General features: G+C 44.6%; 1 protein-coding gene across 1 annotated transcript in view; it reads left to right on the top strand.

The window, feature by feature from the left end:
* Window positions 1–21,104, top strand: part of SCN1B (sodium voltage-gated channel beta subunit 1) — a 609,798-nt gene that overhangs the window by 291,651 nt on the left and 297,043 nt on the right. Inside the window, exon 2 of the mRNA XM_069604933.1 lies at window positions 10–176. Coding sequence (XP_069461034.1) covers window positions 10–176 — 167 coding nt within the window. The remainder of the gene's footprint in view (window positions 1–9; window positions 177–21,104) is intronic.

Raw genomic sequence — 21,104 nt, 5'->3', positions numbered from 1 at the left:
TCCCTTCAGTTCCGGCCTGCTGGGCAGGCTGCGTAGAGGTGGATTCAGAGACTGAGGCCGTCTACGGGCAAACCTTTAAGATCCAGTGCATCTCCTGCAAAAAGCGTAGCGAAACGTCGGCGAGGACCTTCGTGGAGTGGTACTTCAAGGAGAAAGGAGAGGAGGCCTTTGTCATGGTGAGTGAGCATACAGAGTATTTAGACTGAAAGGCAATATAAATTGGCTTTGTTTTGAAAAATCCCCAAACCAGCCAGCTATTAGTAAACAATACAGGGTGAATTCATATGGGAGGGGAAAACATCCCCATCAGAGGCCTACCCCTGTTTTATACCTACCGTCAAAATGGCAGCCGCCTTAAGGTGACACTGGGGGGGGGGCGATTATCACATTTTGGGGTACATCCTGTTCCATCTGTGGCATAACCCTTTGCTTCATGGGCTGGTCATCCTTCTCCGAGGGCCCACCTCAGGTTTAGTTTGAACCTTATATAAAAGTTCAGAATGTTCAATGAACCATTAGCACCCTGGCGGAGGAGCCAGGCAATCAAGTGGCTAGGAACACAGGCTTGAACCGATTGTGAAAGCTCTTGTTCCACGCCGCCTGACGGCCGGCTCCCCCGCCACCATCTTCCCCCCACCCTCTCTTCCCATATTTCTTGTATTTTTTGCCCTTTTCCCACCCCCACTTACCTGTTTGTTGGGGTGGCGCAGGCTGCAGCTGCTTCTCCGTATCTCCGGCCGCCATGGAAAGGGAAGAGGGGCTCTGAAGAGCCCTGCCATCCCTGTCATTGGTGGCCATCTTGTAAAAAGATTTCATTCATTGAACAGGAAACCTTGTGTGTCCCTTTCAGTGAATGAAATCCTTTCTTTTTTTGCACCCTGAGTTATTGTTTCGATCACCCAAGGTGCTAATGGTGTTAAGCACCCGTTCTGGGCTTTGCTCGGGCTTTTAACTTGGACTGCTGGGCCGTTAACACCCATTGCAGCCCCTGGAACGGGTGCCTAATGTCACATTATGTAACACAACAAGAGGTTACAGACCAATCTTCCAAATGTTGACAGACAATAGATGATAGCTGGACCTCTATGTTAGCTCATTGTGCATACTCTGGTAGTTAGACAAATAAGAGCTTATAGACAGCAAAGGAGTTGGTGTTACCAGGTACCTTGACTGGTACCGCCTCTCCTCCTTCTGATTACAATGAGTGAACACTCCAGTGGACTCTAGCTCCATCTAATGGAGGTGGATGGGTCAAAAATGATCCCTTCTTCGCATGAGCCTCACCAATTAGAACACGGCAGCAAACTGCATCAGCTGGATATACTGGCCAATCAGATGGCTATGATGCCATCACGCCAGGCCATGTCATATGTCTTGTTTGGTGGCCTGTGTCCCCAGTAGTCAACCCCTAGACCAGTCGCCCAGATCTGGGGTACACTGCGGGGGGGGAGTGGCAAGACCCCACAGCATGGTTGTCTCTCCACCTTCAGTACCCCAAACACACACTAGAACACAGACACAAAGACATATGGATCCATACATAATTAGACTCATAGACAAAGAATACACTGCACCTTGGCTTGGGTTTAAACTGGGTTGCAAAGAGCAGTTATTATTTTTTCATAATACATTTTATTTAGTTTTTAAAGTAGGAAAACAAAAACAGTAAATAACAAATGTTAAACTGACCAGTAACACATGTGGATTTTACCAGAGTAAGCAGTAACCACATCAACTGTTGGATAATACAAACTGATGTTACAGCTCCCAACGATCCACCTACCCTTTATTCCAAATCTTGGTGTTTTTTGGGGGGCCCTCGTGATCTAGACCCTCTCCTCCATCAGCATGCAATTATCTGCATCTTGTTTCCATTTCATTAGTCTAGGAGATTCGTTAACACCCCCATTGAATTGCAATATTACATTTTGCCACCACTAGCGTTGTAGAAAAACTGCCTTTCGTTCCTGGAAAATGCATTATCACTCCAAATATCCAACAATGAGATCTTGGACTCAACCAGCATTTCATGGGCAATTACCTCTGATCATTGGCTCAGCAGAGCTGGCCAGATTAGGTGGAAAATGATACCACAAGCATTATTGCAATGCAGACATTGAGAGCTCGATCTATGGCCACATATGAAGGTCCTCAAGTTGAACCAACCTAAATGTGTCTGCAGTAGCTACTTCACAAGGGGATTTCAAGGCCTCCTTCCATTCTTCTGGATCAATACGGTTGATATCCATATTTGTTTAAGCCCTGATGAGAAGCATAAGGTGAAGGTAAGTATAACTTTAGAGAGGGTGGCGATGGATTTTTAGGGATTCATTCCTCATTTAGATTAGCTATCAGCAGAGTTTTGAGTGGGAGATCGTAACTTGCGTTAAGCTGTGTGTACAATGCATTTCTGAATTAAACATAGTGATATTGTCCTGTATTTGTCAGTGCACATTTCTGTCTCAGATCATTGAACAACATAAGCATCCTATCCAACATAAGATCATTCACCAAAATAATATTGTTGTCAACCCATATCTTAAATATGCCAAGTTTATCAATATTGAGTAGATCTCTTTTATTCCATAGTGGAGAACTCAGGGTGATTTTCTCAATCAATCCCATAGCCCTAGTAGCTGCATGGTTGGCATGGGTGACCTGCTATGTGGCAATGGGTAGCTCTTTAGTATTCCCCAAACCATGACGCCTCGGAGGCGTGGGGGTACCCTTGGCCCATCTAAGCATGTTCCGATTCAATGTATGGAGAGAAAGGTTCACTGAGGATCCATTCATTAGCCATTAATTAGGTACCGCAAGTTGAGATGCACATAATATTGTTTACTATCCGGGAGCCCAATTACACCTTCCAAAACCGAGCTGTAGAAGATGCTCAGTGCTGTTCTGGAGTGAGAGCTATGGCACAATTTTTGTCTACGGGTTTGTTCTACTTTTTCAAATTAAATTTTAGGAGTTTTGAATAGCATATTCTGGAGAACATACAGGTATCTAGGGAGCATCATTATTTTCAATAATGAGGCCCTACCGTGCAGAGGAAGGCATCGAGCTGCCCAAAATTGTGCATCAGCTTGACATATTTTTGTAATTTGTACCAGTGAACAGTTGAAAAAGGAAACTGAGTCTCTGCTAATGTGAATAACAAGATATTTAAAGGTCTCCAAGGCAATCTCGAATTTACAATTGGATGAAATTGCTTGTGCTCCCCTCTAAAATTGGAATATAACTGATGTATTCTAGTTAACAGGAAGGCCACTGTGTTTCCAAAATTGTGTAGTATCTGTGTGGCCTAAGGGAGAGAACGTTGAGGTTCCCTTTAGGAACAGCGAGAGGCCATCCTCATATAATGCTACTCAATGTCTATGCCCTGTTGGCCACAAAAAAACACTCAGTATACAATGTTTTCTGAGCCAGATTGGTAGTGGTTTAATAGCCAGGAGAAAAAGTAGCGTGGAAAGGAGGACACCTTGACTCGTTCCTCTCTCTAAGGAAATGTAGTGGAAGGAAGCCTGTTTACCAGTATTGCTGCCAGTGTTTCCTTATAAAGTCGTTAGAAGTTGTCTAGAAGTTGTGACCAAATCCTATTTTGGTTAAGACGGCCAACAAAAAAGCCATTGGAATGAATCAAATACTTTTTTGAAATCTATCGCTAAGATAGCCAAACGATTATTCATCGTTTTTGCTTTGACTATGGCCATATGAAGTCTGCAGATATTCATTCTGGTAGATCTTTCTTGGAGCAAACAACATTGATCTGTAGGGACCAAGTGATGCACTACATCCAACAATCTTCTGCCTAATATTTTAGCGAGCCCATCTTAAATCTGGTGGTAGTTCTCTCTTTTTCTCTCTCCCTGCTCACTCAGAAACATTGAGAGCATAGGCCTAGTCACTTTCCTACCTAAGTCTTTCCAAAATTCTATAGGGAATCTTTTGGGACCCATGGCTTTGCCTGATTGTAAATCAGAAATTGTCGCTGTGAGTTCCTCTTAGATGATAGATCTAAGGCCACACTGTGTTCTCAATTCCCATTTGAAATTCTTTGAGGAGGTTCTCATGATTTGTTTTCCCACCAACAGCGGCCATTTTGTAGAGTTGTTCGCAGCAATCGGCAACAGCATTAACAATCTCAGCATCCCCTGACACTTTTCTGCCATCCTTTGTAACTGTTTCTCACACAAAGAGGGAGGTTTAATTTCTTATTGCAAGCCTGGCCAACATTTTCCCAGCCTTGTCACTTGCCTCTTATATCCTGCCCCTAGTGTCTAAGCAAGCCCAATGGCTGTATTATTTGTATAGTTACAGTATTTTTCTTTATTCTGTAACAGTAATCTTTTAGTGACTGAGTGACGGGAGACAAATTGCCTTTCAAGTATTTGAAGCTCTATTTCTAGTTGGACAAGATTTTCACATCTGTCCCACTTGCTTTAAGAACTAAGATTGCTTCCCCTCTGAGTACTGACTTATATGCTTAGCATAATACCCTTGAGTTGTCTACAGATAACGTATACAACTTGTAATATTCCGTCTTTTTATCTTCTAATTTCTCTATAACGTTCGGGAACCCTAAATAGTATGAGTTCAGATGCCATGCATTGCTTTGCTTTGAACAATTTAGATCAACAGAGAGCAACAGGGGGGAATAATCAGATATCCAAAATGGAGCAAAGTGTATGTTAGATGCTTTATATAACTCTTCCTGTAATATAGAGAAATCGGCAATTCAGGGCATGGAAGAGGGAAAGTGAAGATTTTTGCTGGGGATTCTGTGCCCCCCAAACATTAACCAAACATTGCCTTCACAAATGTAAATAACTTTGTGTGATTCCTCTAACCTCCCCTGATTTTCTTAAGGAATCCATTGTATAATCCATAATGTCATCAAAGACCTCACCCATGATCCATAGGTCCATAGTATGTTTTAGTAAAAGCCCTGAATTTCTTGCAACAATCCATACCAGTTGGTGTGGGGGCAATATATTTTAAGGATACCCACACACTCTCCTTTAAGCATTTCCGGAACCAAGTAATACCTTAATTTGTTGTCCTTAATATAAATTACATGTCCTCTCTTCTTAGTGTCATCACCCTACTCGATCCTCTAGTAAAACCAGTATGGATTGTAGTATCATAATTCGTTTTTCAGAAGAATTTACAGTCATCACCCATCAGGTGTATCTCCTGGAGAAGTACAAAGGTCAGTTTGTGTCTATTAAAGAATTGTAGTACTGTAACTCGCTTCACCCTAAATGAGAACCCTACTTCATTACAACCACTCATTTGTCCATTTTAATATTCATTAAGGAAAGTGTACAAACATGAGTGCCAGACTTATCCCAACCCTTTTTGATCAAATAATGCATGATTATTGTTAGAATGGATTTCTAAACTCTGCTCTGGTGAACAGAAGCTTAGAAGGCGACCATTGTTAGTGAAACAGGGAACACTTCTGCGAAGTAAGCCAGGACAATTCAAAGTAGGTAGGAGAGCAGTCAAGGCTAAGTCTCAGGAGTAGTAGGGGTAATCTGAGCACACACAGAGGACAACAAGAATTACCCTTAGACAGTAGTATATAAAACATATACAGTTTATTAGGACCAGAACAAACACAAGCGAATGGAAAATACAGTAATATCAGTACTTAAACGCACACTATGCAAAATATATGTACAGTCACTTTTGGTCAAAACGGTAAAGTGCGTAATCCAGACAAAACCTGTAAGGAGAGAAAACAGACAAACTTTATCACATTGGCAAATTTCAGAGATGGATAACCTTAACTTGATAAGTCCAGCACTGTGAACATTGGAGGCTTGTGCTCAGTGTCAGATTTGCGTGTAAAACCGCTCGTCATGCGTAAAGACACAAAGTACAATATTCAATGGGTTGAAAAAGTTAGAGAGAGGATTCTGAAGTGTAGAAACAGGTTCCGAGAGTCAGGGGAGGATCTGCTGCGGAGAACAAAGCTATTCCTAACTTATGGATGACTTTAGGAAGCAGAGGCCACCCAAGCCAAGGCTTGGACCACAAAGCATCCTTTGCATATAAAAATGCAATGGATGAACTAGCAGCCACTGGTATGTGGTATGATTACTCACCGCCATTAGCTCACTCTGGGTCCAAACTTGGCAGGTCTGGAGAGGGTCGTCGAGTGCACGAAATTCCATCCTTGATTTAGCTTCAAAGTGCAAAGGCACAGCAGGTCCAGATTGGGGTCCAGTTTACAACATGAGCTGTATCTCTCCTCTCGATTGCAAGACAAAGAAAGCACTGATGCAGCTGGTCTCAAGACACTTGAAGAAAGGCGGGAAAGTCGTCTACAGCGACCGTCACTGTCTCACAGTGACACAGGGGAACCCAAGTCTCATGGTCTGACGTACGCTTCTCTTTCGTGGCCCAAAGCAGCTGGGGGAACAGAATTTGGCAAGAAGGTGCTTTGCAGTGCATACTAGGATCCCTAGTTCCCCAGTTCTCACCTCACCCTGCTGCTGAGGAGACAGTTGAGGAGCCAATTTGACACTGTCAATGGAGCCATCTGAAGGACTGCCTTGGAACAGGTAAGGAAGGGGTTCAGATTCCTCTTCCTCTCTGTCTGATGCCAAGAGCAGAGCAGACATTTCAACCCTAGGGATGAATGCCTTCAGTCTATTTATATGGAACACTGGGGCGTGACCAGTCCTGCCAATGTCCACTTAATAATTCACCTCACCAAGTAGCTCCAAGTGTACATAGCATGGTCTAGCAACACCAGAATAAACCTGCTGCCAGAGGATGTTGGAGTGTCAAGGAGACCAACAATTATTATCCCTACCCTCTCAAATGGTACACGCACTACAGGGAGTGGTATCAATGGTGCCTGAATTGTTGCACCACTTTTACCAGAGATTTGGCAAGTGGCGGAACTCCTGAAGTGACCTTCTACCTGGGCACACATCTTGGGCCACTGTAAGTGCACAGACAACCTCTCCTTAGTCTTCTTGATACCAAGATAACCTGCAAGGGGGACCTCATGTGTCAACTGCAGGAGGAAGGGTCTCACTTGAAGGGGACCACCAACCTCCTATGGTCTCTTAAAGTGGCCTTCCAAAGACGGTCACTCACGCTGGCCCTTACTGAACTCTTCCCTACCAGGACCACCTTCTGCAAGTAAACTCTGCAATGCAGGATAGTCATGGGGGATAAGTATTGTAGGCAGCCCCTCTTCCTCATCATGTTCAGGGGCTTGGCCAACTGCCTCCACCTCAGTGGTCAGTGAGTTGGGGGGAATATTCTCTTGCCCTCTGTTTTACTTTTTGACTCCTTTAGACTTTGGTTTCCCCTTTGGCTTTGGCTCAGCCTTGGATTTGGCCAGGGCAGCCTTACTCTGAGACTTAGTGCAGGGTCGTTCTGCTGTATCTCCCACAATATCTAAGTCTCCGAGATCATTTCCCAGCAGTACTCTCCCAGGGGCACACCTTTGAACACATACAGGTATCCTTACTATTCCACCATTCACACCTAGAGTTACAGGAATAACTGGATATGTGAGAGGGAGTCCATCAGCCAACTTAGTCGTCATCAGAGGGGTTCTGGCTAGGTCCTATGGGTTTACAAAAGTAGAATCCGCTACAGTTCTGCTGTCCCCAGTGTCCCTAATGGCAGAGGTGTCTACACCATCTACCAAGACACAATCCTTAATGCTTTGTGTTATCAGGGATGGAGGCATATGCCTCAGCTACTCTAGGTTCCCCGGATCCCAGGAAAACTAAGGCTACTTCTGATCCTAGCATATGTAGTGCTGTCTTGCGCTGAGACCTAAACATTAGAACATGACCAAGTAAAATTGACAAATAATGCTTGTGTCCAATGTGTCCATGTAATTGAAACAGCCAACACGTGTTTCGACCTACGTGTCGTTCTCAAGGCCGAACTGGAAGTTAAAGCTAGATGCTTGATGATAGTGAAAAAAGTGAATTAATTGTCCTGAGTGCTGCTACAGTCCGTGGGTCCAAATACCCTCTGAGCATGAGCATTATTTGTCAATTTTACTTGGTCATGATCTAATGTTTAGGTCTCAGCGCAAGACAGCACTACGTATCCTATGTTTATTATGAGTGTGTTGGTTTAGGGAGACCGCACGTGCTGATAATTGCAGCTAGTAGACCATTAAAACTCTAAATAACAGGACCATTGCACTTTGCACCGTTATTCCCTGTAATACTTTTCCGATACTTCTGATCCTATCCCACAGGGTAAGGAATCCGAAGAGGAGGATGCCCCTGTGAATATTTCTTCCTCACCATATGAGAAGGCCAGATTCACAGAGTGGACCCCCAAGGTTTGACCTTACATTTGAAGTCCCCCTTCACATGGTCATTTGCTCCACAAACTACACAAGAACCCCTGGGTATTGGGACATAAGGAGGCTTAGAATAACTAGAGTTGTGCTTGGGGTGATTAGATCTACCAGCCTGTACATGCTCATGTGCCTTACCCTTTTTAAACTTTTGATGGCACTGTTGGGATGACAAATTCTCAGATGATCGACCCTCTTTCTCTTTTTGATTCTTTCGCTCTGCCTGCTTAACAGATGGGGAACTCTGTGGGATACCCATAAATCTGCTCCAGTGGCTAACCTCTTAGTATCTATCCCCGTAGAGTCAGCCAGATGCTGCTTAAGCTCCGGGGAACATGAGGCAAATATATGTTCCAGCGTAACCAAATGGATCATGCCTTCAAAAGTGGTAAATGTATAACCTTACACCCAACCAGTCAAGTTCTTGAAAGGTTCAGTAACATATGCGACCCAAGTAGTACCTTATCTTTTCTTGTACTCCCTGAATCTTTTCAAGTATGTGGCAGGAATCTGCCCAAACATCAAGATCAGGGTTTGCTTCGTTTTTGCAAAATCATTTCTCTCAGTCTTTGACATTTCCACAATGGCACTGCAGCCAGAGCGGGGCAGTCTATTGAGAACCATTCAATCTTGTCAGCATCTACTTCTTCTTGCACTTCATATGCATCCTCAAATGCAGTCAGCCAGTCTATGATTTTTCTCATCATACAAACTGAGCAAAGCTTTAGGAAATCTAGGATGTGAGTAAGGACCAGCACCATTCCCAGACCCTATGGAGGAGATGTTGGCAGCTTGAAGCTGAGCAAGCTCCAACTGATGTTCCCTATCCTTTTGTTTTTCCAATGTTTCCATCCCCAGCTTAGCCATGTTTACAACAAGTTTCCCTTCTCTCAGCCTAAGCTTCTGTCTCTTGAGATCTAGCACAGCCTCAGCTTCAGAGGAAATAGAGGGGACATGGGATTGGGCATCAGCATCCCCATCCTTCCTCTCTATGATGGCAGCAACAGGCATATCATGACTTGACTGGGAGCAGCCCCATCACGTTCTGCACTATCATAAGAGGTACAATCCTACTTTCCTGCCAATTAACAATCTTTTAGATTAGCTCAGTTTGTGTGCCAGTGGTAGTGATGCCTCTTTCTGCAAATAGCCTTCATAGTGTTTCAGATTTAGAAGCACCCAAAGTAATAGCAGTGACAAATTCTATTAAATAAGTTTAGTTAAGTGGTTTACAACTACTGGCTAACAAGAGTCACTGTGTTACTGTGTAAATGTTATCCAGTGCCACAACAGTATGCAACAACCAAGTACCTCAGTTCTTATCCCACCGTCGTACACCAATTTGTTAGAAGGGATTTCTAAACTCTGCTCTGGTGAACAGAAGTTTAGGAGGCCACACTTGGTAGTGAAACAGGGAACACGTCTGTGAAGTAAGCCACGACAATTCAAGGAAGCTAGGAGAGCAATCAAGGCTAAGTCTCAGGAGTAGTAGGGGTGAACTGAGGTTTTGGATGCACACACAAAGTAGGAAGACAAGAATTACCCTTAGACAGTAGTATATAAAAAATATAAAATGTGTTACGCCCAGACACAAGTGAATAATGGAAAACAGAGTAATAACACTACTTAAACAGCAGAGTTTTTTTTTCCGGATACCACGCAATTTGTTGTTTTCGAAAAAGTAGATTTTCCACGCTTTTTGCGTTTAGTGATAAGTGCAGGTTTTATTCATCAATTGTGGTGTGGGCTTATGGTCCTAATTGTGTTCAGCCGACACGTGTTTCGACCTTGTCAGTCTTTATCAAGCCTATTGGTGGTTACCTTTGCGCCCTGTGGGGCCCTCTATCAATTCTGGTCAACAGACCAAGGACGCATTCACGCCACAACATTTCACTAACCAGGGCCTTCGAGGAGCCCAGCTGTAACACACAGGACCGATCCAAAATCAACACAGGACCACACAGGGGGCAAAGGACAACCACCAATAGCCTTGATAAAGACCTTCAAGGTCGAAACATGTGTTGGCTGACCACAATTGGGACCATGAGCCCACACAATTGATGAATAAAACCTGCAATTATCACTTAATGCAAAAAGCGTGGAAAAACGACTTTTTCAAAAACAATAAATTGCAAGGAATCTGGGATAAAAACATCTATCATACCAAAAATGAGGTGTGGGCTTCACCTCAAAACGCATCCTGTGAACTTGCACTAATAATAAGGGCATCACAAAAATAGACAGAGCTTAGCAAGGACGGTTCCAATCCTAGGGACCCATTTTATTTTCACTACTTAAACACACTCAATGTGAAATATATGCACAGGCACATTTGGTCAATGCAGTAAAGTGTGGAATCCCATAAAAACCTGAAAGGAGGGAAAGAAGACAAACATTATTACATTGGCAAACTTTAGAGATGGATAACCCTAACTTTCTAAGTCCAGTCTTATGAAGATTAGAGCCTTGGGCTAAATGTCAGATTCACACAGTTGTGCATACAGACACAAAGTACAATATTCAATGGGGTGGAAAAGTTAGAGAGAGGATTCTGAAGTGTAGAAAACAGGTTGTGAGAGTCAAGGGAGGATCTGCTGCAGAGACCTAAGCTATTCCCAACATTCGGATGACTTTAGGAAGCTGAGGTCACCCAAGCCAAGGCAAGGACCGCAAGGGATCCTTTGCACGTAAGAAAAATGCAATGGATGAGCTAGGGGCCACTGGTAAGTGGGATGATAACTCACCGCCCTTACCTCACTTCGGGTCCAAACTTGGCAAGTCTGGAGAGGGTTGCCTGGAGTACAATATCACACGTTTGGTTTAGCTTTAAAGTGGGCAGGTGCTGCGGATGCAGATGCAGGTCTGTTTACAACAGGACCTGTATCGCTCGTCTCGATTGCAGGACAAAGAAAGCACTGATGCAGCTGGTCTCAGGACACTTGAAGAAAGGGAAGAAAGTCAACTACAGTGACCGTCACGGTTGCACAGTAATGCAGGGGCACCTAAGGCTCGTGGTCTGATGCACGGTTCTCTCTCATGGCCCAAAGCAGCTGGGACACCGAAATTTGGCAAGGAGATGCTTTGCAATGTGACCTAGTATTCCCCCATAGCTTTAGGCAAAACTCAATAACACAACACTCATTCCAGGTGCCAAGGTTCAAGCTAGTTAGTCCACTGCAGGGGCCAGGGACTCTTCAGAGAATGCTTGCTTGCAGGGCCCACCACTTCAAGGGGTTGAATCACCTTTGCAGGACTTTGGAGGTTGAGCACAAAGGAGGGCTCTACTGGGACAATAGTTGGCTCAGGATGCCAGCCTTCTTCTGCGCAGTTCCGGATCGTCCTTGGGTCTGCTCCGCTCTTTTGGATACTAGGCGCTGTGTATAGATCAAAACAGACCTATTGTTGATCTGCAACAGGCCCCCTCCTCATATCCACAAGTCCAGTGAGTGCTAGCAACCAGCTGGCAAATGAGGTAATCTGCCCCACTCATGCACTTCAGCAGTGGCCCAATCAGGGATCACTGTGGCTCTCATGCCCTTGTGCACACAAGACATCCTGGCACCAGTAGTGTGGATTGAGACAAGACAGTCCCAGCCCTCTTCCTGGGTACCTACACACATGACATGCAAAGCGCTGACTTTCGTGCTTGAATGCATGCCCAATTAAGGACTCCCTGGGTCACAAAGATGAGGGGGAAGGCCAACGGAAATAAAATGACCACTGGAGAAGCCAGAAAGCTTCTGCTGCCACCAGTCTAGTCCAAGGCACATTGTCCAGTTACCAAAGAAATCCTTAGTGGATGTCAGGGGCCCGAAAATGCAAGTACCCCATTGCAGGGTACTGTAATATACTTTGCGCATGAAATGCAGTTCCCAAAAGTGGCAACAAAGTCATAAGACTAAGAGAAACAAAGTTTCTCAGTACTGACTGTCTGTTAGTGTCCCCAAAACGATGAGCGAACGCCCTTTGGAGTGCAGCTAAAGGCTGTGCTCACTGGGAAAAGTTAGAACAGGAGGTTGCCAAAAAAAGCTAAAGGGTTGGGGGGTTCCACAAGTATAGAGGTAAATTAGCAGTAAGTGAAATGCTTCCTAACAATTACCATTACATTAACTAGAACTCCCAAAAACATCCCAACTCCCTCCGCCCTATACTACACATGAACTCTGAGTATCTGTCACCCAAATTGAAGGACTGAACTAAACTGAATGGTTGAATGAGGCTGTGTTTAGTAATCAAGTGCTTAAGTGTAAGCACCCTAAGTATGATATGATATTGATATGATATTTTATTTGTATCGCGTTCGTACACAAGTGTTTCAGAGCGCGACAAGGCATGGAAGGGTAACAGGGGAGAACAAACAACGACCTTAGTAGGCCCAGTGACATTGAGAACGTGCAAGTGCATGGGAAAGGGAAAGGGGAAAAGTGCGGGGGGTGAAAAGTGTGGAGTAAATATAAATACTAATAAATAATACCTAATACTTAAACAGATTATAGCACATTGCTGTGGTGATATGAGAAAGGGAAACTGAACATTCAAGGCCTGGTTATACTTTCCAGTGCCCTGTATATTTCACCCATTATTCACGTACGTTCAGAAGGATGTGTAGTTTTATCTTCAGTATCTTGTATCCATTTAAACTGGGGTGTCAAGGGTATGGTGGAGATCTGATTATTTTCCGTAACCATCTTGTGATTTTTCTGTTGCTAATAGTCCGTTTGTTCATCTTGGTTCAGTTCTATCCATTCCCATACTTGGTTGGCCGTGGTGTAAAAGAGCACTTACCGTTGTAATGCATTTGGAGATTTGCCAGGAATTAGCATGCCTATTTCATATTTATGGCAAATTGTTTTTCTTTACAGCTTCAAAAGATTATCGAGCCTTTTGTACATTCAGCGTAAAATCTGGGAAATCTGCAACCTTGCTAACTTCCAGTTCAGGGTCCCTTTGATTTTTGTGACCTGACGAATATCATCCCAGTCTCAATAATAATGGATTTTGGCTCCAATTAAGATAGGATGTACACTGGGGTGTGGAAATTTGGTCAGAACACAATGAACTTTCTAAGGAGGTTGGAGAGCCCATTGGGGCCCACAATGTTCTTAAATCACTTCTCTGGAAACAAATCTGCAGAGGGACCCTCCGCTCTTTCAGCAAGGCATATCACCCAACCCGACTTCTTCATGATCTTTCTTCTGAGTCTTCTACCCTTTTCTGCAGGACCTTTGTTCTACCCGGCATCTTGTTAAGTTCTTTCTTGACATTGGTAAGATGTCTTTCTCAGATGAATATCTACCGCAGGGGTGGACATTTTATGTAGATTCTGTCACAAGAGAGAAAGCCACATCCAAGACCAGGGGTCAATTGTGTTTTCCATTGTGATTGTGGAGTGGTTTACAGCTTTCATCACATCACTTAGTGAGATGGCTTGTGTTTGATCTTGATCACTGCTCTACGTGATATCTACGTGATATCAGGTCCTCCAGTTGTGATCTGTCAAGTAGCTGGCTCCACATACTGCACTTAATACCAGAGACCAGTCTCTAAGCTCAGGACCGGGATTCAAACCTTCATTGTCTCTGATCTATCCTCCCAGCGCAGCTTTGTCTGTTTTGTCTTTAGCCATCTTGAAAATCGATGCCTGAATCCGCTTGGGACATATCACTCGGTTGTCCTCACCAGAATGCTAAATTGCACTTTGAAAAGAAATGTTAGTGCCTACAGTACACTATTCAGTTTATTAGTCTTAATGTACGTTCACTGAAGTGATGTGATTGATGCCAATTACAACAACGTGTGTTCCTAAAACAGTTTGGGCAGAGAATGCTAGATCTGAACGCTGTCTATTTCTTGCCAGAAGTTATTACTGGGAGTAATCTTCTAAATCAGTTGAATGCCAGGTTTTTCCCCCCCAGTGGCAATCTTTCAGTCTGCATGTATCAGTGCCACTTACTCCATTTCTCAAATTTACCTTTATCCTTTTTGCCCTCGGGGTGTATAGGGTTCTGTCATCTGTATGTAACCTTCTCTCAGGATCTCGAAAATCTCACCCCTCTCTTGCTCTAGTCCATCCATGTTTCACATATCAAGAACCTCTTTTTCAGTAGGTCTCTCTCTTGCTTTGGGCTCCTATTCTCGGCATTCCAACTCATTGGACTCCATGGCTCTCCTCTCAAACAGGGCAATTCGCTCCATGTTCCATTTTCTCCCATGTTGGGTGCATACATGCTTAGAGTCTCTTTTGTGTTACTCTGATGGGCATTCTGTACATAGATCCTGTCACAGGATCCTTATGAGGCAACTTTATTTTCAGGCCTTCATTTGCACCTTACTATCCTCTTGACAGTCCCAGAGGAATCATTGTGGATGCTGCTCTTCTCACCCACAGCATGAGAAACAGGGACACTTTGGTGGTCCCGTTGGGGGGTCAAATGATGGGCAGCTATGGCTTCCTTGACTGGCCCGTAAGGATCCATTCTGGACGCTATGGCTAGTTGCAGCACCCATTTGATGAACCTATTGGTTCTCTTGACAAGCCCATTGGCCTGGGGAGGATATAGTGATTCTTTCACTTGTGTAATGTTGTCCCTCATGAATTTTCCCATTTCGTCGCTGGAGACTAATGGAACGCAGTTGTCTGTGACAATTTAATTGGGAAACCCTCCCTCTGGAATATTGCCCTGAGCACACCAACAATAGTGGATGTTGTGATGTCAGGCACAAATTTCACTTCTACCCATTTGGAAAGATAGTTGATCATGGCTATCCCGTACCTGTATCCTGGCGACATCGCTTCAAGAGGACTGATGAAATCCAGTCCCAGCGTATGCCACACTCCTTCTGGTATCTCTGTTGGGATCATCAGAGCTTGTCTGATCTTCAACTTCTTATCGCTTTTTAGGCACTCATGACGCCTATCCAACATGACCCATATCTCCTGGTCCATGCTTGGCCACCAGTATTATTCTCTCACATGTTGCCTTGTCGGATTGCTTGCTAGGTGCCCCACATGAGCTCTGAATAGGATGCTTTCTCTCATACCTACAGGCGATACCTACAGGCAGAATTACTTGATCGATTCTCATCAACAAACCTTCCGTCTCAAATATCTCATCAGCCACTTTCCAGTATGGCCTCAGACCTTAAGGAATCGCTCTTTCCTTGTGCCATTCTTTCCTGACCCATTCTGTGAGATTTGCAATTGTTGCATCGCTTGCTGATTCTTCTTTCAAATGTTCCTCGCTCATTCCTAGAAACTCTTTACTTCTGAGATCTCCTAAGGATGCCACTACGCACTCGTCCTTGAGGAAGTTGGTCAGTGGGTCTCTTATTTCAGGTAGCCGGGACATGTTTGGTCATTTTTCCATCCAGCAATATGCAACATTTCAACGGTGTACGCCTGTAGTTTAGCAGCAATGTGGGCTAGACGAGGCGTGGATGTTTTCATCCGTTCCCGGCTCAATATGTGAATTAATGGTTTGTGGTCTATCTATAACTGAAATGTCATGCCCCACACATGTCCTGAAATATTCAACAGCCCAGGTGCATGCTAACATTTCCTTCTTCATGGTGGAATAGTTATTTTCAGCCTGGGGAAACGCTTTGGATGTAAACGCTACTACATGTTCGTAATCGTAATCTTAATTGGTTATTTATAATGCTTAATACCCACAGGTTTCTAAGCGCAGACCTGGGGATCGAACTTGTTTTGATGCACGTCGTCTTGCTTCCAAGGCGAGAGTGTTGCCCCAGAGCTATCGTCCCGAGAATATATTTTGTATCACCCTTCTTAGTAAGTGTCACCCCAGGGCCATGTGCAGTGGCATTGGTTGTTATGATGGTCTTTCACATTGGATTAAAGGGTTGGACGCATGGGGCATCTACGATTCGCTCCTTGACTTCATCGACCACATTTGCCTGCTCTTGGTGCCAGCTGTACTCAGCACCTTTCTTTAGCAATTCCCTCATTGGTGCGGTCGTCTCTGAAAACGTCTGAAGAAATTTGACATAATATTCCGCCAGGCCCAAAAACAACCAGAGATCTTCTTTGTTGGCCGGTGCTTTCAAAATGGCCTGTAATGAATATTGTAGCCTATGTACTCCACTTCTTTGGCTTTGATTACGCGCATGTCAAAGCGCAAACTCACTCCAGCTTCTTGTAGTTTGGTGGGAACTTTCCGGAGTTCCATTTCATGAGTTTCTACATCCTCAGCATGTATTAAGATGTCATCTTGAAAATAAAACACATTGCCAATATTGCGTAGCAGGGTGTCCATTATATGCTGCTATGCTGATGCAGCCGATGATATGCCGAAAGTCATGCAGGTAAATTGGTATGTGCCAAACAGGGTTATGAATGCCGTCAAAGGCCTTGATCCTTGATTCTTTATGGTGGCTGATCTGATGATGTGCGTTTCTCATATTGAGTTTAGAAAACACTTTGGCCGCCTTACTCATTTGGATTAACTCATTTACACTGGGGTGCAGGGGGGGGGCAGCTTTCTGTGATCACCTCCAAATTCAAACTGCGCAAATCAATGCAAAACCTGATGTCTTCTGAGTGCTGCTTTTTTATCAGGACCACCGGGCTCAGACATTCGGATGACTCCACTCTCTATATTGTGCCTTCCTTTAACATTCTTTCAAATTGCGCCTGTAGAGCTACTTTTGTCATTGCTGGCAACTGTCTCACTTTGTGTTTTACTGGAACCACATTTTGTTTCAGCACAATCGTGTGCATATTATTCTTAATTTTTCCTGGAATTTCAGAAAGTAAATGGGGAAATTCTTCTCTGGTCATCGATGCTCCTCCTGTATTCACTGATAGTAGCTTGTTCTCTGTGCTGGGATCTAACCTGATGTTTAATTTGCCTTGGTCCCCCCAACCTAGCAAAGCCAGGCTCTTTTCAGAAAATTAGACTCTGGTCTTTGTCACTCTGCCTTTGAATTCGATCATGCTATGGATGTTCCCCAACAGGCACACGGTGGCTTCTCCAAAGACTTTGGGTTTGTGCTTTTTCCTTTTCACCCCTAGCATGTCTTTGCCGAACATGCCTTTGAATGTGCAAATCAGTAGTATTCTTAGGTTTGAAACTGAGTCAGCCATCCCTCTCATCTCATTGCCATCAACCTTGATGACGCAGTGTGGTGTCACCCTTATGGTGGTCTTGCAGTTCACCATTATTATGGTGGGACTCCCATCTTCATATGATGACTCAGCGCCCTTGGTGTCTTCATTCATTACCAACACGGCCACTTTCTTACCCTTTGCGATTTGCAAGCTATTGCTATGTGGCCAAATCTTCTTCAGTTCGAAGACCTCTTATTCCTGGTTGGACACTCTGTCATCCGTAAGATGGCAGGCTCATCTATGACATTTCAGGGGTCATGCTTTCCCCCTTTCTCTTCTTCTGTCTCTGGCTGCCACTTATGTCTTCTTTTGAACTGCACAGCGTGCACATGCGGGACTGGTAGACTTTCCACCAATTCCTTGCGCCTGCACAAGGTTTCTTCCACTGCCCAGCCAATTTGAATTGCTTTGTTGAGTTGCAACTCTTTCTCCAGTATGAATTTATCTTGCACTTTCCTGTAGGTGTGCTCCATTAGCATATCACAAATCCTGTCTTCAGCGTTATCCCCAAAGGCGCACAACACAGCCAAATCCCTCATCTTTGTTATAGTCATCCACTGGCTCTGTGGGTTCTTGCTTCCTGCTGTAGAATCTGATCTTGTGTAGCACTATGTTCTCTTTGCTAGGCAACTTTATTTTGAATAAGTCACCATCTTTAACTTCATTCCTTTGGACATCATTCCAGGCCTTCATTTGCGCCTTACTTTTCCTTAACCACCATATCATATCCTCCATATCTACGGTGTAATCCTCTTGACAGCCCCAGAGGAACCATTGTGGATGCTGCTCTTCTCACCCACAGCATGAGAAACAGGGACACGTTGGTGGTCCAGTTGGGGAGTCAAATGATGGGCAGCTATGGCTTCCTTGACTGGCCCGTAAGGATCCATTCTGGATGCTATGGCTAGTTGCAGCGCCAATTTGATGAACCTATTGGTTCTCTTGACAAGCCCATGGGCCTGGGGAGGATATAGTGATTCTTTCACTTATGTAATGTTGTCCCTCATGAATTTTCCCATTTCGCTGGAGACTAATTGAACGCAGTTGTCTGTGACAATTTGACTGGGAAACCCTCCCTCTGGAATATTGCCCTGAGCACACCAACAATAGTGCATGTTGTGATGTCAGGCACACATTTCACTTCTACCCATTTGGAAAGATAGTTGATCATGTCTATCCTGTACCTGTGTCCTGGCGACATCACTTCAAGAGGACTGATGAAATCCAGTCCCAGCGTATGCCACACTCCTTCCGGTATCTCTGTTGGGATCAGCAGAGCTTGTCTGATCTTCAACTTCTTATCGCGTTTTAGGCACTCATGACGCCTATCCAACATGACCCATATCTCCTGGTCCATGCTTGGCCACCAGTAGTATTCTCTCACATGTTGCCTCGTCGGATTGCTTGCTAGGTGCCCCACATGAGCTCTGAATAGGATGCTTTCTCTCATACCTACAGGCGATACCTACAGGCAGAATTACTTGATCGATTCTCATCAACAAACCTTCCGTCTCAAATATCTCATCAGCCACTTTCCAGTATGGCCTCAGACCTTCAGGAATCGCTTTGTTGAGTTGTAACTCTTTCTCCAGTATGAATTTATCTTGCACTTTCCTGTCAGTGTGCACCGTTAGCATATCACAAATCCTGTCTTCAGTGGTATCCCCAAAGGTGCACAACACAGCCAATTCCCTCATCTTTGTTATAGTTATCCACTGGCTCTGTGGGTTCGTGCTTCCTGCTGTAGAATCTGATTTTGTGTAGCACTGTGTTCTCTTTGCTAGAGAACCTCTAAATGTTCCTCCTCACAACCTATTTCTATACATCATCAGAATCATGTTCTACAACTTCGGGCATCAACCCAGCAACAATTCTCTGACATTCGACGCTCAGTGTGTTCAGCAGCATTGCCCCTTTCCTTACTGTGGCATAGCCGGCACCTCCCACTGCTTCCAAATATGTTTAAAATATTGGTTCCTATCGCTGCCATGGTATTGTGGGCCTACCTGGAGATCGCAAGAAAGTTGGGGGTGGCATTGCACCTTGCCTCATGTTTGCGGCGGGTTTGAGTCCCTCTCCTCGTTATGTTGTGGTATGAATGAGCACGCTAGGCGTTTGTGAGGTTAGTATCTTTATACACCTCGTAAAATACAGATTTAGACTGAACACAGTTGCTTCACTGTGACAGTGCTTCAACAATAGTAAAAGGAGTTGTCCATGGCTCAATGGTATTTATGCTTATTTTGGTTCTGGTATGTTCTGAAGTCTTCTTGTGAGGAGCGCCGGGTGCTGGTGCTTCCAGCACGGCCCGTATTAAGAATGGCGCGGGGAGCCAAACGCGCTGGTAATTCTCCTGAAATTGTTGTTTTTTGGCGGTAAAGCAGAAGAATTATTTCCTCCACCTTACCTCTGAACCCATAGTTTGGCAGTGTGGTAATGCAGCAGTAATCGAGTGCAGCAGTAATGGAGTTGTTGCATTAACACAGTTTTAGACAGCACCACCAGAACTGTACCCCCAAATGGCAGCACCTTTCACTATGAGGAAAGGCTTGAGGAATATTATGTTATAAGCCAATTTGCCACCCTTCCAGCACCTTGGCCATCCATGGCACACCATTTCTCCTCCGTCCCGGGAGGATAGCTCAGGGGCAACATGCACGCCTTGGAAGGAAGACGACACGAAACAACACAGGTTTGATCCCCGGGTCCGCGCTTAGAAACCTCTGGGTGTTTAAGCGCGTTATAAATACGCAACTAAGACAAAAAAAAAACAATTACGCATCCAAAAAACAAACAATTCCTGTAAGAGCGCCGCGATGCCTGTGGGCTGTTTGAGCACTTTAAAAATGTAAAATAAATAAATAAATGTCTTCCCAAATTGGCACCAAAGCCAGTACTCCCTGATACAACCATGAGAAGTTCCAAAGGAACTCTGTAATTCTTGGGCTCCCTCCAGAGGGAAACCATGTTGTACTTAACCAAGAACTCATCTCATTCCATCGGCTCATCCGTCACCCCATCCCTCAATCTGATGAAGTGACGCATGTGCTTTGGCCCAAGCATGGCCCTAGACAGCCTTGGCAAACAAGGCCTGTTGCCCTTTGAGGAACTGCAACTGTTCAAACATTACTTTCTTGCTCTTTAGGCAAACTTTCACTGCCCCTCTGAAAGCACCTACCTTGGACACCAGTAGACATAATTCCTGTAACCCCACACCCACGTCCAGCTCTATTCTCAGAAAGGAGAGGCAGGTGATTGGTCCTTCACACCTGCACTGCATCAAAGGGACACCCAGCCTCTCTGTCATTTTTCAAAACATTCAAGAAGCCCGAAGCACACATCCTCCCCCTCACAGTTTACAAACAGGAAGTCATCTAGAGAGTGCAAGAACCTCCTATGTTCATTCGGGTGCATCCAACAACATGGCTGAACTCTTTAAAATCTGCAGGAAACTAGCCAACCCTTCCACAGTCTCCTACTCCCCTCTTCCTTCCCAGGCCCTTTGCAACGCAATTGCCACACACTTCACCACTAAAACTCTGGACATCCTGAGTACCCTTGATACACTCTCCCCCAATCCCTCCCACACCCCCTTGCCACCTATGGCCTCACACCCCCCTCTGC

This window comes from Ambystoma mexicanum, chromosome 1p (genome assembly GCF_040938575.1).
Source record: "Ambystoma mexicanum isolate Mex_15411 chromosome 1p, UKY_AmexF1_1, whole genome shotgun sequence".
NCBI lineage: Eukaryota > Metazoa > Chordata > Amphibia > Caudata > Ambystomatidae > Ambystoma > Ambystoma mexicanum.
This window is presented reverse-complemented; position numbering and strand designations above follow the sequence as displayed.